This window comes from Pristiophorus japonicus, chromosome 2, assembly GCF_044704955.1.
Source record: "Pristiophorus japonicus isolate sPriJap1 chromosome 2, sPriJap1.hap1, whole genome shotgun sequence".
Classification (NCBI taxonomy): Eukaryota; Metazoa; Chordata; class Chondrichthyes; family Pristiophoridae; genus Pristiophorus; species Pristiophorus japonicus.
This window is the reverse complement of record NC_091978.1, coordinates 281,761,045-281,779,651: the sequence shown is the minus strand read 5'-3', so window position 1 is coordinate 281,779,651 and position 18,607 is coordinate 281,761,045. Positions and strand designations below refer to the sequence as shown.

At 44.3% G+C, this 18,607-nt stretch overlaps 1 protein-coding gene across 1 annotated transcript in view; it reads left to right on the top strand.

Annotated features, from left to right (window-relative positions):
- fhip1aa (FHF complex subunit HOOK interacting protein 1Aa) overlaps positions 1 to 18,607 on the top strand; it is a 288,301-nt gene that overhangs the window by 148,161 nt on the left and 121,533 nt on the right. The window contains exon 4 of the mRNA XM_070871447.1: positions 3,617 to 4,240. Within this exon, the coding sequence (XP_070727548.1) occupies positions 3,617 to 4,240 (624 nt within the window). The remainder of the gene's footprint in view (positions 1 to 3,616; positions 4,241 to 18,607) is intronic.

The following is an 18,607-nucleotide window of genomic DNA, read 5'->3' as shown; positions in this document are numbered from 1 at the left end:
GCGTTTTCCTCCTTCAGCCTCTGGACTGAGCGACTTCTCATCCTCGATGACTTCAACCTCTATCTCAACTGGTCAAGCTTTCTCTCCTCTGAGTTCACTGCCCTCATATGCTCCCTTAATCTCTCCCTCCATATAAACTCCCCTACCCATATTCACGGCCATCCCTTTGACCTTCCCATCTCACGTGGCCTAGCTATTCCCACCGTGTCAATCACAGACAAGGCCATCTCTGATTACTTCCTGTATCACTCTCCACCCACATCCCCCTTCCCCCTCCCCAACCCTACATCCCTCTGTGCCCACCCCTGATTTAAAAAACTCTCCCAATTCACTTACAACCGTACTTCACTTACAATTGCACTTTCAAAATCCAACTGTCCAGCCTTTGGCCGGCCATTCACTACAATATTTCTGAAGCTAATGATCTGCTCAACCACACCCTCATCTCCACCTTTGATGCCCCATTAACATCATTACTCTCTCTCACCCTGGTCGTTTCCCCCTGGTCCGCCCCTAATCACTGATCCCTTAAGTCCAAGGGGGACACACTTGAACGTATATGGTGGACAACTAGTTTAGTCATTCATCACCAGATCTGGCTGGACTACATAATGCACTGTCGGGTCCTGCTCTCATTGCTCACTATTCCAGGATCATCCTGGAATGCGAAGATAACCCTTGGCTTCTTTTCTCCACTGCAAACCATCCTCTTAAACCCCTCTTCCCCTTCCTCTAAAGTTCCCCTGCCCTAGCCCTGAACTCTCATCTTTTTCTATTTTCTCTTCTATCTTCCCTCATGACCTCTCCAAGTTTATCTTGTCCATGAGACCCACCTCCTGCACCCTCGACACTATTCACACTAAACTGTAGACCAACCAGCTTCCCTTCCTGGCCTCCATGTTAGCTGATATTGTTAACGGTTCTCTCTCCTCGTGTACTGTTCTCCTCCCCTTCAAATCTGCTGTCATCACCCCTCTCAAAAAACCAACCCTTGACCAATGTTCCCTTTAAGCTGCGTGGCCGCGCTGATCTCGGGACCTCCCACATAGCTGACTTTTCAATGCAAAAGGGTCCATGCACCCAAAAAAAAGAAGATGGAATATTGTCCGTGACTCTCAAAATACCACCCCGTCTCCAACCTCCCTTTTCTCTCCAAAGTCCTTGAATCTGCTGTCGCCTCCCAAATCCTTGCCCATTTTTCCCAGAACTCCATGTTTGAATCCTTCCAATCAGATTTCCGCCCTGCCTCAGTACTGAAACGTTTCTTATCAAAGTCACGCTTTCTTCCTTTAAGAAACTCCTTAACAGCCACATCTTTGGCCATCTGCCCTAATATCCACTTATGTGGCTTGGTGTCAAATTTTGGTTGCTAACACTCCTGTGAAGCGCCTTGGGACATTTTACTATGTTAACGACGTTATATAAATGCAAGTTATTGTTGTAGAAATGAAATGCAGTAGGGTTTGTTTTATCTTGTTCTCCATATTCTCATTCCACAAAAATGTTAAGGTGTTGGCTGTAAAAATTGTTGCTTTATTCAATTAGTTCTGCCGTGACATTGCTGATTTTTAACAACCTTTTAAAATATGTAGTAAATATAATTATAACAGAAGGGTTCACATTCAAAGATAAATTAATATGATATGGGAATTTTGACAAGTCTGTGGGGTATTTTTTATGTATAAACAACCCAAGAGTGGTGAGACTCATAAAAAATCAACGAGACTTAGCAGACCAACATGGGTAATTTTATCCCATTCCTCTTGGCACTGAAATGTAATGTAAACTTTGATTTTGCAATCATCCTTCCAGAGAGTGCTCAGCCACTCCCTAAAGTACTGAAGGAAACTTTGACATTTCACTGTGTGCTTAAATGTCAAATTTACTTTTTGCAAATATTTCTTTTGGTACTGTTGTCACACCATAAAATAGACTTTTTTCTGTTTTTAACTTATTTTTATTAAAATAATGACTTGCTGTTTGTTCACCATTGAAGGAATGATAGTACATGTTACTTGCCACAATAGTTTTGAATAGGAACTCGTTGAACCAGATAAACACGTCTTTAGATTGCTCTTGTAGTCTTGTTCTGAGTTATAAATATGCCAATAAAGCAAAATACAGATACTTCAAATGTTGGAAGTCTGAAACAAGAACAGAAAATGCTGGAAACACTTAGCAGGTTAGGCAGAATCTGTGTAGAGAACAGACAAGTTAACTATTCAGGTGTAGACCCTTTGTTAGAACTGGAAGATATTACCGATCAGCAATATCTTCCAGTTCTGACGAAGGGACCGTGCGTAGAATATTGACGCATCTGTTATTCCCCAAATGCTGCCTGACCTGCTAAGTCTTTCCAGCATTTTCTGTTTTTGTTCTAAATATGCCACTTGTATGGCACAAAATTAACTGTACAAATTTGAGTGTGGTCATACATTTTTAATGCACACAAAGTGGCATTGATAGAATTTTAGTCCACATGTAGGACTGACTTAACTTCACTGGATCTGTTGAACAGCACAAAACCTAGGTTCCTTAGACCTGGACTAAAAGACTAATAAAACCTATTCGACTCAAATTCACGGTTTTTATCTGGATAAAGAGTGGCTCAGACCTCCTCGGGGTTTACTTGCCTTTGGTAGTGCACTGGTTAACCTATTCACCTAAAATTTATTTGCATGCTCTGTCGTTAACTTGTTGATTAAGGAATTGTACTCCAACATGTCAACCAAGTTCATTGTTTAGAAGGAATGAAACCACCATTTTGTGTTTCATCACAAGATTTGATACTATCAATGTTCTGTCCACCAAAAATAATTTTATTCCGAGTTAAGAACTGAGGACAACAATAAAAATTTTAGTATTTTCCATTTTCAATTCAGTGGCTTTTTGAAGGCTGCTTTCTAAAGAGGGGTGGAGGTGAAGAAGGCATAGTCTCCACCAACAACAGTGGGGGTCACTCCCAAGTCACAGCACAAGGCAGCAGATAATGGTATTGGTTTACTCAGTGTTCTGTAATAAGTGTCTTGTGAACACTTCTTTCCTTCATTCATCTGTCAACCCATATTTTAATGCAAACGTGTTAGACTAGATAGCTCTCCTGGTGACTCATCATGTTTATCCAGTGAGCCGTTGAACTACATGATCTGGAAGGTGTCGACACCCATTTCTGTGATGGTGATCTCATCTGGTTCAGTGTGCTCCAGTTGACCTCAGTGCCCCTGGGGACAGAGGAAAAAAATCAGCCAGGGCTCCTGCTCACTATCCAGTGCACTTGTGGCCTTTGGGTAAGAAAGTTTGGGCACCACTCTGATGCATCTCCTGGTTAGGAAAGCTGTTTACTAACACGCCATCATAGTGTCATCTGCATGGCACAATGATTTATTCAACCCGATTCTGCCCTCACCCAATGAGGGTGTATGTTTACATGCCAATGCAGGGGTCATTGGATAGCAACCCGAAGTAGGAACATTGGTTCATTTCCCCTTCACCCTACCCCTTCCCATCCCAGGCACACTGAGGTTCACTGTAGCTCCGTGCTGAGATTTAATTTTTTAAAACTGCAGATTAACCTTTTCTGATTTGACTAATATCAGCAAACCTTATTCTTGCACAGGTGGTAAAGATTTTAGAAAGGCACGACCCACTGAAGAACTCCAGTGCAAGACCCGGGGTTATCCCTCCAGATGAAGCTAGCGCTGTCCAGAATTATGTTGAGCACATGATCTTTCTGTTGATTGAGGAGCGAGCTGAAGATGCTGCCATGGGTCCCATTCTGGAGTTTGTGGTGATAGAAAATGTCATGGAGAAACTTTTCCTGTGGAGTCTTCGAAGGGAGTTCACAGATGAAATGAAAATCGAGCAGATAAAAATGTATGAAATGTTGGTAACGCAATGCCATCAGCCTTTGCTGCGCCACAAACCAATCCTGAAGCCTTTAATGATGATGTTAAGTGCGTGCTCTGGGACCAGTACTCCCCCTGTGGAGACTGAACTGGTTTTGCTGCTTAACCAGCTCTGTTCCATTCTGGCCAAGGACACTTCCATCCTGGAACTCTTTTTCCACACTAGTGAAGACCAGGGAGCGGCAAACTTCCTCATCTTCTCCCTGCTGATTCCTTTCATTCACCGAGAGGGAGGAGTAGGACAACAAGCTCGAGATGCATTGCTGTTCATCATGTCTTTGTCAGCCGAACATGATGTGGCAAAACACATTGTGAAAAATACATACTTCTGTCCGGTAAGAGCTTAAACATTTAATCCTAGAAATTGTGATTCCTTATAATTGGAAGGAACTTAATGGTTAAAACAGGCCTCTTAGTTAACTCTAGTTGAAATTTACCAAACTGAAAATCACTGATTGAACTTATTTCATAAAGGACCCAGGACAGTCCACTCATCCACAGTAGACTTTGAGCAAAAGTTGTTTTCTTTTAAAATAGTTCTGTTCTTCAGATATATCTTATTATTTTTTTCTTCTTCACACTATGTAATGGCCATATAGCTGCATCTTTGAAAGAGTTTTGAAAATAGCAAATTATTTTCACTGGACATACACCCTCACTCTTTTTGTAAGTATACTATTGTTGGAAATAGATTGCAAGGCCAATTTGTGATTTTTCAAATTGGAAAAATAAAATGCAATTTTTTTTTAGAAAACTTGTTTTATGTTGGTGTATTTTGGGCAAGCGTCCTCTTTCTCTGTCACTCTTTCCGCCCCACATGGGAAATTGCTCCACAGGAACGGATCAGCTGCTGGTCGGTGCCCTGACAGCTTTCCCCGGCGGGAAGCTGTGTGTGCCTGGGTGGCGCGTCTGCCCTTAAAGGGGAGGGCGCACTACCGCGGACACCATTTTATTTTATTTGTCAGCGAACTGCCAGGTTGGCCCAACAATAGTGCCCACTGGTTTGGCCGGGCCACAGACAGGCAGCCTGGCGCCCGCTCTTGGGCGCTAGGCCACTGGCCTGGCCAAAACCCTCCCTGGTGGCCCAGTGGACCTAACTAAACCCCATGCAGAGTTCGCAGTGGCCCTCCACTTTAACTGAGGGGGAGGGACGTTGTGACATCATCAGCGACGCACTGACTTCATCAGCGCGCCGCTGATGACTGGGAGGGGCGGGCGACCCGATCGATGGCCACTTCTGCCCTGGATCTCTGCCCTATGGATTGGGGCGGAGAAAATCTTCAGAAAACGGTGAGTGTGCTCCGTTTGAGGCGGTACTCAACTTTGGCCCTTTTGTATCGTCTCCAGTGTGAGTCAACACTGAAGAGCTGCATGGCACTTGTTGAGTAAATCACATTCAGAGATCCCAGAGCTGAATTCATAACTGCAGAAATCTTCCGTGTACTTTGCAGCAGGGGTCACTGGACAGTGATTTTAAAAAGAAGGATCCATGGTTGAGTTTTATCTGGTTTGCTTTCCTCTCCAGCAGATTGTGGCACTCTTGGATCATTTCAGCATTAACAATACAGACATTGTGGATCAGACATCGAACCTCTTGATCTGTAGGGTTCAGTGCTGGACCGTGGGAGCGGGGGGGCAATATATTCCCTCACCAATGGCACTTCAGTCAGCCACAATGCTCCTGGGCAATTGAGGAGGGAGGGGGGGACGGAATTATGCCAGGAGGTGTATACAGGATCAATGTAATTAAGATTTCAACCCTGGCATCTATTCAGTGTAGATTATTTTTGAGCTTGCTATAATTCATTTAACAATTGCTGTCGGTAGAAATTGCATTCTATAATTCTGTAAATTTTCAATTGACCTGTTCATCGGGCTTTATGAGCACTACCTCTCTTGACGCCTCCACTGCCTCTGATTTTGTCCAACATCCAATATTGGATGAGCAGAAATTTCCTCCAATTACACAATGAGAAGACCAAAGCTATTGTCTTGGGGCCCGGCAACAAACTCCGTTCCCTAGCCACAAAGTGCATCGCCTTGATTGGCCACTGTCTCTGTTCGAACCACACTGTTTGCAACTTCAGCATCCTATTTGATCTTGATCTGAGCTTTATCTGATGCTTTATCCTCTCCATCACCAACACCGCATACTTCCACCTCCGTAATATTGCTTGTCTCCCTCCGCCCATGTCTCCACCCCTCTGAGATTTCTGCATTTCTTCAATTCTGGCTTCTTGTGCATCCCCGACTTCCTTCGCCCCACCATTGATGATCATGCCTTCAGCTGCCTACGCCCTAAGCTCTAGAATTCCCTCCCTAAACCACTCCGCCTCTCCCTCCTGCTTAAAACCTACCTCTTTTTGGTCACCTGTCCTAATGTCATCTCCTTTGGCTCGGCGTGAATTTTCTGTCCTGATTATGCTCCTGTGAAGCACCTTGGGACACTTTGTTAAAATCGCTATATAAATTCCAGTGTTATATAGTAGCTGTGGGGTCCATCAGTACCAGGTTGTGTCATCTGATCAGCTTCAGGGCTCTATTGCATTTGAGGTTAATTCCATACATGAACTGGCTTTTATCCATGAAAGTAAACACATGCTGGTTTACACAGTAGCTCTGGCGTGTCTAGCAGTGCGAGGCAAAGGCTTATTAAGAAGTCTTCACAATTGGCTGCTCTGCTCTAAGTGCTTAGGGATTCTAATTATATACCTGTAAATGTTGGAATGACACAAAATATCTAGAAAAGTTAAATATAAATGTTAAAGCTTGTCTTCTATTAAACTATAAATTTTATGCTCATAAATGCCCTTGAAGTTTCAGACATCGGTTTTTGAATTATGTTAAAGCAGCAAACAGTCTGAGCAAATATTGTTTAGATTGGAACTACAATCAGTAGTAATAAATCTGAGATTGTGTTTTACCAGTTAGCATTGTTGTGGGTAAAGTTCCGTACTGCAAGCATAAATTTGTAAAACATAGATCTCGATATTAACCCTCCATGATGAGCAGGAGAGGGTCAGGTGTTTAAAAATTTAAAAAACGGGGAACATGTCCCCAACTCGCCATGTACGTGCCCATTACTGTTTTAACGGTGGTAGGCTTTGTATTTAAATTGGGCTCCCACAGTGCAGCAGCTCTGAGTGAGAAAACAAGAGTTTGGTAAATGGGAGAGTTTGGTGAAGTGGGTGTTGCTTTGCCTTGTTTTTCCTAACTTTATCCGCAGAGCAGCGGCGTACCTGAGCGGGAGCAGACCGAGGCCAGAGAGCGGGGATAAAAGCCACAGCATACCATGTGATCTCCTGGACTAGTTTCAATCGCCTGGTTGGGTCGGAGAGGAATTTTCCCAGATTTTTCCCCAGATTTTTTCCCCAGTTGGTCTGGGTTTTTATCTGTTTTTTTGCCTCTCCCAGGAGATCGCACGGGTGAGGAGAACTCTGCTGTGTGACATCACAGGTAAGTGATTGGTAGTGATTGTGGGCTAAGTTTTTTTTAAATTAACATATAGCATTTAACTAACTATTAAAAACTAACCTTTATTTGTTTAACTGATTTAATAAACTATATAAGGTAAATACTTGATTAACGCTAAACTAATTAATTAAATAAAATAATGGGAAAACAGGAGATGTGTTGTTGCTGCAATATGTGGGAGCTTCTGGACGTTTTGGTCCAGGGCGACTACATCTGTGGTAAGTGTCTGCGGCTTGACGAACTTAGGCTCCGAGTTGAGGAGCTGGAGTCCAAACTGCAGACATTGCGAGACGTCAGAGAGGGAGAAAATTACCTGGACCTTTTGCTCCCTCTAGATTAAATACTTTAGAATTGACATGTGGTCAGGGACAGGAGGGTGTGACTGCGAGTGAGGCAGGTAAGGGGATCCAGGAGGTAATATTGCAGGAGCCTCAGTCCCTGCACATGTCCAATAGATTTGAGGTTCTTGCAACCCTTGTGGACAAGTGTGCAGACTGCAGGGTGGATGAGCAGACTGACCAAGGCACCATGGTGCAGAAAGCTATTCAAGTTGGGGGAGTAAAGAGGCAGGTGGTTGTAGTAGGGGACAGTATAGTTAGGGGAATAGATAGGGTTCTCTGCAGCCGAGAGCATGCATCCCGAAGGCTGTGTTTCCTACCGTTGCCAGGGTAAAAGACATCTTCTCCGGGCTGGAGAAGAACTTGGAGTGGGAGGGGGAGGATCCAGTTGGACACTTAGGTACCAGTGACATAGGTAGGACTAAGAAAGAGGTTCTGCTGAGAGAGTTTGAAAAGCAGAACCACAAAGGTAATAATCTCTGCATTATTACCTGAGCCACGAGCAAATTGGCATAGGGTCAGTAGAATCAGGGAGATGAATGCGTGGCTCAGAGGTTGGTGCGGGTGAAGTGGGTTTCGATTTGTGGGGCACTGGCACCAATACTCAGGAAAGAGTTCCGTGGAGACGGATTATGTTGTAACAGCTGTCTTGCTCTTTTCGTTTTGTTGCTTTAAATGTCGAATCACACACACTCAATTGTACAAGCTGCTTTATTAACTGTGGCCCTGAGTGAGCACCAAAGATTGCAGCTATTATTCTACCAAGCAGGGACCTGGAAGTTGTTTCAAAACCTACTACCTTTCCCCGGTGATTCTCTAATGCTCACAGAATCGTGTGAACCCTCAGTTTTTCCGATATGTCCTCCAACTGCCACCATCCCAGAATATTACACCACCACTTATTAAGATCTGGAAGTGGTGCAGGTCCCACTTCACTAAGGATAGCTCTCATGTCCTGTAACTTTACCCCTCCTCGCTCATACCAGGAATCCCCAAAACCACTTCACGAGCTCCATAGGGAGTAAAGGAATCATGATCCTTCTCTCGCCTTGTCTGCCCAAGTGTGCTTCTCCCACTGGAAGGTCATGTGTAATGTTGCGGGGTGTTAAGCGTCTGAGGAACTGAAGAAGTATCTAACTGCTCCGCCTCCGTACCTAACGTTGCCACGCGAACCACACGGGTTTGAGGCTCCGAAGTCAGAGAAGGCAAAGGAGCTGCGGAAGGGAACAGTGGGCATTCTCCCTGTCCCTTAATCCCCTTTTCAACTCTCAGACCTGGGGAATCCTCTGAATACCACCCGGCTTTATCAATTGCTGTCTCCGCTGGGCAACCTAATACCACCATCTGCTACAGCTTAGATATTCCTTTCTCTAGATCTTGATTACGGTTCTGTTCATCAGCAAGATGCTGATCCAGTGTCAGAACAGTCCTGGCTGCCCCGAGTGCCTGAAATCGCCAGTTCTCTATTTCTTTCCTAGCTGCTGTTAGCTGCTCTGTGAGTTCTGAAACGTCTCTATCTCTAGCCTCAGCCTCTTCTCCTAACTTTTGAGTCCCCAGCATTAGACACTGTAACACTAACGCTTTTCTCTTTCTATCACTTTTTAACCCAAACACTTCAATTTTTTTTAACTGGACACTCTCCACTAAGGACTGCCGTGTCTCTCTCCATCCTCCTGTCATTGTTTCCTGCCTTATCCCATAAGGTCCCCCTTTCAATTCAATCCACTCATTAAGAAATGACCAGACCTCATCTGGAACATTCCCTGATCCTCCCATACTAACTGGAGATCCCTTTAAGTCACGACAACTAAGAGAATGCTCACCCCTCGAACTGATGTGTGGGAAACACTTTTTCGAACAACTCAGCCAACGAACTTTTGAAAATCACATCGGCGTCTTCGAACAACTCAGCCAACTTTATGCTTCATGTCGGGGTCTTCGAATAAGCCAACGAACTTTTGAAAATCACATCGGGGTCACCAAAATGTTGTAACGGCTGTCTTGCTCTTTTCCCTTCGTTGCTTTAAACATCGAATTACGCACACACTCAGTTGTAGTAAAGGCAGGATCGTGTCTTTTATTTAGACATTCATATTAAACAAACCAAGTGTACTTCACAAGCCAACTCTCTACTTGCAAAGGCAGCTCTCCAAGAAGTGACACACTTTTCGAGATTCCAGTGTTACTGGTGTCCCGTGTGTGTGTGTGACAAAAGCCAGTTCCATCTCTTTATACCTAAAAAGCCTCTCAACTCTTATTTCTTTGCATTTAGACAATCACGGCGAACTGCTTTCTGAATTACTTTACACAAATCAGATTATTTAACATACAGATGTCATCAAATAGTAACAAGGTACACTCAAATACAGACATACAGACAATGACCAGCTACTCATTATCCCAAAGTCAAGTCTCACTGTCATAAATCGACTCCCAGCATGAAGTACTGTAAACATCCAGATGATCAGAACGTCACGTTGGAATGGCTAAGTGGCTCCGATCGTCTAGCAGCCCCTTTCGATCCAAACTTCCAAATCTTCCTGTTTTTTAATCCAAACTTCAATCTTCCAACTTTCAACCCTTTCAATCTCCAAACAGCGCTGAAGCAAAGAGTTCAGAAATATGGGCCTGCGCTCCCACAGACTACACCTGAACTATGCTGGGACCAGAGTTCTAGCGAACCGACTAACTAGGGAGGTAGACAGGGCTTTTTACTAAATAAAGGGGGGCGGGGAGGACTGTCGCAGCAGAGAGCAATCTCGAATGCGAAAGAGAAAAGAAAAGGAAGCAATGCAGGAAAGTGATTGTGGTAAGGATAAACAGGATATGTCAGGAAGGGACAGAACATACAAACAGAAGAGTGAACTAACAAATTGAGTCCCAGGTAAGAAAAAAATAGCGATAAGACAAATAGGGCTATAGTACAAAATAATGTTTAAGATGTCTAATAATGTTAAAAAGACAAATTTAAAAGCATTGTATCTGAATGCACGAAGCATCTGTAATAAGGTAGACGAATTACCAGCGCAAATAGATGTAAACGGATATGATATAGTTGCAATTACGGAGACATGGTTGCAGGGTGACCAGAGTTGGAAACTGAATATCCAAGGATATTCAATATTTAGGAAGGACAGGCAAAAAGGAAGAGAGGGTGGTGTGGCGTTGTTCGTACAGGATGAAATCAGAGCAATAGTGAGAAAGGATATTGGCTCAGAAAATCAAGATGTAGAATCAGTCTGGGTGGAGCTAAGGAGCACCAAGGGGCAGAAAACATTAGTAGGAGTTGTCTATAGGCCTCCAAACAATAGTGGTAGTGTAGGGGACGGCATCAAACAGAAAAATTAGAGATGCATGTAGCAAGGGTACTTCAGTAATCGTAGGTGACTTTAATTTACATATTGACTGGCCAAACCAAATTAGTAATAATACTGTGGCAGATGAATTCCTGGAGTGTGTACGAGATGGTTTTTTAGACCAGTATGTTGAGGAGCCTACTAGGGAGCAGGCTATCCTAGATTGGGTATTGTGTAATGAGAAGGGGTTAATTAACAGTCTTGTTGTGTGGTGTCCTTTAGGGAAGAGTGACCATAGCATGATTGAATTCTTTATTAAGATGGAAAGTGAAGTAGCCCAATCTGAAACTATGGTCCTAAATCTAAACAAAGGAAACTATGAAGGTATGAGGAATGAATTGGCTATGATAGATTGGGAAGATTCATTAAAAGGCATTACGGTGGATAGGCAATGACTAATATTTAAGGAACGAATGCATGAATTGCAACAGTTATACATTCCTTTCTGGCATAAAAACACAAAAGGAAAAGTGGCCCAACCATGGCCAACAAAAGAAATTAAGGATAGTATTAGATCCAAAGATTCCAGAAAAAGTAGCAAGCCTGAGGATTGGGAGCAGTTTAGAATTCAGCAAAAAAGGGCCAAGAGATTGCTTAAAAGGGGAAAAATAGAGTATGAGAGTAAACTTGCAAGGAACATAAAAAACGACTGCAAAAGTTTCTACAAGTAAAAAGAAAAAGATTCGTGAAAACAAATGTAGGCCCTTTACAGACAATCAGGAGAATTTGTAATGGGGAACAAGGAAATGGCTTAACAATTAAATAAATACTTTGGTTCTATCTTCACGGAAGAGGACACAAATAACGTTCTAGAAATGCTAGGGAACCAAGGGCTAGAACCCCCCACTTTTGTGGTTGTCACCCCAAAATGGGCGTTATTTCCAGCGTGGGCGGTAAAAAAGGGTTTTCAGATCGCCGGCTTCTCGCCCATTCTCAAAACACCTATTTTACATTTTTGAAAATGGGCGTTACCGCGAGCGATGTCAAATGGGCGGTAGTGTTAAATTTCTCTGACCTTCTGCCGTAAAGTGTGGCCGTCCTTATCAACGGTATGGTAACGCTCGATTCCCGCGATTCTGGAGGTCAAGGGTCACCATGACATACGCAGAAGAGGAGACGGAGAGAGAGGGAGCTCAGAGGGACTGAAGGCGTGTCTGGGTGTGGTGTGGCTGCTTTGGGATGAAGGAGGGAGATTTTAGAGCTTCACAGCAAGTAGGCAAACAAAAAGTAGCTGTTACCAGCCACATGTTTGACTGAATTTGCCCTATAATGGAGGGAGAGGAGGAAGCATCACAGCATTCTGTGGAGACTGATGTGAACAGAGCAGTAAGGTGGGAAAGGAGCACATTGGAGCCCTAGCCCCTATATCTCGCTGCCTCTTCCCTCTTGATTGCCAGGGAGCATCCCCAATGGTCTATGGCTGTGGGCTTCTGCCACTGATTTTCCCACCGGCAGTTGGCCAGCCTGTCAATTTAGCCGGATGCTGGGCAGGAAACGAAAGAAAAAAGTTATAATAAGGTTCTGCCGTTAAATTCGGCAGATCCTCTCTGTCTCCAGTTCCCCATGCTCCCCCATCCCCGTATCCTCTCGCCTCCCCATAAATATAAGGGCCATAGTCTCTGATATCTGAAGCTGGCAACAAGCTGAAGATTTTTTTTTACTGGAGTGAATCAGGGAAGAGAAGCTCATTTTTTAAAGTTAGTTAAGGAAATCTGGCTATTGGACCAGCAACTGAAGGTCAAGATTTCAAATTCTAGTTATGAAATTGAATTCAGTAAATCTGGTAATTTGTAGGCTAATACCAGAAAAATTATGATTTCAACTGTCATTGTAACCCATGTATAAACAGATCTAAGTTGTACACCGTGAGAAAACTGACCACTAGGTGGTGAACTTGTGGGAGACACTCCTAACCTGGACTTTCAGGTATAAAAGGGGAAGCTCCACCCACCTTCTTCACTTCAGTGTTGGCTAATAAAGGTTACTGGTCACAGAGTGACCTTCTTTCAAGTATGGGCCTCGTGTGCATTTGTACTGTAAGGTAAGGACATATTAAAAACTGCTGGATTGTTTTTAAAAACCCAACTGTCTCACTAATGCAGGAACCTACCACCCCTACCTGGGCTGATCTACATGTGACTCCAGTCTTGCACTATGTAGTTGACCCTTAATGCCCTTGGCAACTGAGGTTAGCAATAAGTACTGCCTTGCCAGTGTTGCTTGCATCTCGAGAACAATTTAAAAAAACTTAAACCATCCATAGGAAATACGTAAAGTTTATCTGCAATTTGGGGGCAGTGGGTGCTAAAATCAAAGGGTGTGTATTTTTCTTGCTGTTGTACACTTGCTGGTATGGTGATGCTGGATTATTCATCGTTGTTACACGTTGTGTTAATAAATAACTGATTTATTTGTGATAATTAGTGTTCTTATTCCACATATATCTATATACAGGCATCTTTTGCTTCTCACTGAAACCCAAGTTGCATCTCTTTCTGTCTTTTCTTCCTTCCAGTTTTCCTCTCGCCACTTCCAACTTCAGATCCCAAGGAGCCATATTTGCCAATGTTTATCTGATGCCTCTGTTGCTCACCTTGGCGTCTTTGAATCATCTGACTTGAATTTTCTGCAGTTAAAACATTTCTCCCTCATCTCATTAAATTTATTTAGTATCTGTCTCCTAACTTTGCTAACTTTTTGCCCAACAAAATCCAAGTCATCAATTTTAACTTTCCTTCTGTTGAATTGAACGATTCTCAGCAATATCAGTGCTCAACACATCTGCGCTGCTACGGATCAGATCAACATTAATCCTGAGTCCTTTCCATCTTGAATGACCTTGACCAACTAGTCAAATCAGCCTACTGATATCCATGATCGGCCTAGTGATATAAGTACTCTCCTAATCCTTTTCCTCAACTCCAATCGTAATTCTTACATTGTATTTGCCTCTTCTCTCCTGTATACCTCTGACCGCTGTCATATATTTGCCTCTTGCAGAGTACTTTGCAACACATTTGAGTACAGTATTCCTGTTTTGTTTGGGGTAATTCAGGTGTGAAGGTCAATGGGCTCCATAAGAATTCCCATTCATTAAGCTTAATATGGGGTTATTGGAAAATACCAATGACCCCATATCTGAGTTCCAAATATGTGCTCCTGGTACACAAAGTACAATCTGTAAAATGTTACTCTTTTAAGTCAAATAACTGTGAAGGTCATTAGAATTTCTTTACTTTTCCCTGCTTTTATTTGTTTGATACTTCTGTCTGTGCCAGTGAAGTAACTGATATACTGACGGACATGGAAAGTTGCATACCTCACTTTTCCCTTCTGTTAGATATGGGACTGAATCTTGGTTCGATCATGACTGCCATTCTGTTGTCTCATTCAAAATTCTACTTATTGCACCTGTCATCTTGATCACACTGTGCCTTCATGGGCTATATTTGTCTCTACTCAGAAAACTGATAAATACGACTTGTTTTGGGGGCAGAAAGCTACAATTGTCCATCCCGCAGCTATTCTTTTTGGTGCTTTTTCCAAATCGGTCTATTGTGACTTCTGGCAATCCTCTTGCCATACTTATGCTTTATTGGTTCAGTTGTTTGTTGTTCTTAAAAAAAAAAGCTGACTTCATGGCTGACTTTACTCCTTGATTAATCTTGGTAAACTCCTCAATTCTACTCCAATATGACCAATACTGAGTTTGTAATGTATTTACATAAGGTCTGCCCACCAACAGGGGGCACTACCAACGGAGGTCCTAGAGTCAAAGGTACACTCGTACTGGGCCCGGTTTATAACCTGAATTTCACCTTTGTATCCTCACTTCTGGAAGCCATTAAAGACTGACCAGGTTACACCGAGTCACTGGCTCACAGTACAGAGTTCATTGCATCATATTATACACCACAACTGGCGACGAGGCAAGTACGAACCCACGCAAAAGTATGGCGAGCACAGCACGGTTGAGTACTGTTGGAATTCTCGAGAGATTCAATGAGGGAGAGGATTGGGGAGATTTCACGGATCATCTTGACCAGTATTTCGTGGCAAATTACCTAAACAAAGACAAGGATGCAGAGAAGCACAGGGCAGTTCTTCTCACCGTCTGTGGCCCCACAATCTATGCACTCATCAAGAATCTGCTCTCACTCACTCTTCCTACAGAAAAGGATTACGAAGAACTGTGTGCTCTAGTTTGGGAACACCTTAAACCCATGGAAGGAATCCTCATACCCAGATATCGCTTCTATATGCACGTTCGTCCTGAAGGCCAGGGCGTAGTGGCATTTGTTGTGACCTGAGACATCTTGCAGGGACTTGCAAATTAGACCCTGCGTGACTTTTTTGGGATCGGGGTCAACCACGAGGCGATCTTAAGTAAGCTGCTGGTTGCGGAGACGCTGGACCTCAGCAAGGTCATCACCATCGCCCAGGCTTGCATGTCCACACAGAAAAGCACGAAGCAGCGCGACAAAACAGGAGCTCCATGGCAAGTACTGTGTACAAAATTGCATGGACGACCGGCAGAGCTGCACATGGCAGGACCTACTCGACTGCGTATGCGAGAACGGGAGCCGCTCAAAGCCCGCCATCGGACGCAAATCTGAGTTCAACGTGTTGGAGTTGTGGGGGTAATCACCGACCCCATCAGTGCTGCTTCAGGCTGTATGTATGCAGAGGGTGTGCGCAGACGGGGCATCTTCAGCGGATATGTCCGCAGTGGAGCGAGCGAACTGCGACATACCACGTGGATGATGATCAATTCAGCGTGTATCTGGCGATGCAGCCCGAGGCATTTGAAAGCTCCGAGGAGGAAGTGTATAGCATACATGCTTTCCTAACAAAGAGCCAACTGATAATGATGGAGGTAAAATTACTAACAAAAAGCAACCGATAATGTTGGAGGTAAAATTAAACGGCGTGCCGGTAAATTAGACACGGGTGCGAGTCAATTGATAATGAGCCAGAGGACTTTCGAAAAGCTGTGGGAGACAAAGGCAGAGAGACCCAAGCTGAGTCCGATAAATGCGAAGTTGCGTACCTACACCAAAGAGCTCATACTAGAGATCAGTAGTGCAGCAGTAAGAGTGTTGTACAAGGGAGCGGTTCATGATCAACCATTATGGATTATCCTGGGCAACGGCCTATCGTTATTCGGCAGGAGTTGGCTCGAGAAAATAAAATGGAAATGGTACGCTATCAAAGCTTTGTCATCAGTGGATGATGATTTGTGTGCTCAAGTGCTGAGCAAATTTCCCTCACTGTTTGAACCGGGAATTGGCAGCTTCAGAGGAGCCAAGGTGCAGATTCACCGAGGCCCAGGTGCAAGGCTCATCCATCACAAAGCCAGGGCGGTCCCACACATGATGAGAGAAAAGGTCGAGCTCGAATTGGACAGGCTAACACGAGGGGGTCATCTCACTAGTCGAATTTAATGAATGGGCCAGCCCCATTGTTCCGGTGTTAAAGAGCGACGGCACGGTCAGGATTTGTGGAGACTACAAGGTCACGATCAACCGAGTTTTGAAACAAGATCAGTACCCACTACCGAAAGCTGATGACCTGTTTGCAACGCTAGCCGGGTGAAAAAAATCGTTCAGCAAATTGGATCTAACATCGGCCTACATGACACACGAACTGGTTGAACCATCAAAGAAACTCGCGTGCATCAACACCCACAAAGGACTGTTTATTTACAACAGATGCCCTTTTGGTATTCGTTCGGCGGCAGCCATATTTCAAAGAAACATGGAGAGCCTGTTGAAATCCGTCCCCAGGACCATGATATTCCAAGACGACATCCTAGTCACAGGTCGTGACACCGCCGAGCACCTGCACAATCTGGAAGAGGTTCTGCATTGTCTGGACAAAGTGGGACTCAGGCTGAAACTTTTGAAGTGCGTTTTCATGGCACCAAAGGGCAAATTCCTTGGACGAAAGATTGCTGCAGACAGAATCAGGCCTACAGACACGAAAACAGAGGCCATCAAAAATGCGCCCAGGCCCCAGAATGTGACGGAGCTGCATTCGTTCCTGGGTCTTCTCAACTACTTCAGTAACTTCTTACCCAAATTGAGCACAATATTAGGGCCTTGCACAAGCTGCTCAGGAAAGGAAATGACTGGGTGTGGGGTGAACTTCAAGACCGAGCCTTTGAGAAGGCTAGAAATCTGTTGTATTCCCACAAGCTATTGGTACTGTATGACCCATGCAAGCGTCTAGTTTTGACCTGTGATGCGTCGTCCTATGGGGTCGGCTGTGTACTCCAGCAAGCCAATGAGTCAGGCAAACTACAACCAGTTGCATACACGTCTCAAAGCCTGTCCAAGGCGGAAAGAGCCTATGGCATGGTAGAGAAAGAGGCTTTAGCATGTGTTTATGGGGTAAAAGAAATGCACCAGTACCTGTTTGGGCTTCGCTTTGAGCTGGAAACCGATCACAAGCTGCTTATATTGTTGTTCTTGGAACATAAAGGTATCAATACCAATGCGTCATCCCGCATCCAGAGGTGGGTGCTGACATTATCTGCCTATGATTATGTCATTCGCCATAGACCAGGCACCGACAACTGCACTGATGCATTGAGCCGGTTACCGTTGCCCACACCGGAGGTGGAAACACCAATGCCCGCAGAGCTACTCATGGTCATGGATGCCTTTGAGAGTGAAGGGTCACCTGTCACTGCTCAACAAGTTAAGATCTGGACCAGCCAGGATCCGACCCTATCGGTTGTAAAACATTGTGTTCTTAACGGGGACTGGTTGACCATCCCCAAGGAAATGGGTGATGAAACCAAACCGTACAGCCGTCACAAAGATGAGCTTTCCATCCAGTCCAACTGTTTACTGTGGGGTAATCATGTTGTAATGCCCAAGAAAGGCAGGGTGAGATTTGTATGGGAGTTACATAGTACACATCCTGGTATTGTCATGATGAAGGCCATCATCGGGTCCCATGTTTGGTGGCCTGGCATTGATTCGGACTTAGTCATGCGTGCATCAGTGCAGCACTTGCATGCAGTTAAGCAATGCCCCAAAGGAAGCTCTGCTCAGTCTGTGGTCTTAGGCATCCAAAACATGGTCTAGAATCCACATCGACTTTGCGGGCCCCTTCCTCGGTAAAATGTTTTTTGTGGTGGTGGATGCATACTCCAAATGGATAGAATGTGTGATCATGTCATCCATCACTTCCACTGCCACCATTGAGAACCTGAGAGCCATGTTTGCCACACATGGTCTGCCAGACATCGTTGTCAGCGACAACAGACCGTGTTTCACGAGCCTGGAGTTTCAAGAGTTCATGAAACGCAACAACATAAAACACGTGAGGTCAGCCCCATTCAAACCAGTGTCCAATGGACAAGCAGAGCTGTCAGTTCAAACCACCAAACAGAGCCTGAAACGCGTAAGTCATGGTTCCTTGCACACACCGGCCTGTCACGCATACTGCTCAGTTACAGGACAAGGCCACACATGCTCACCGGGGTCCCGCCTGCGGAACTATTTGATGAAGAGAGGCCTCAAAA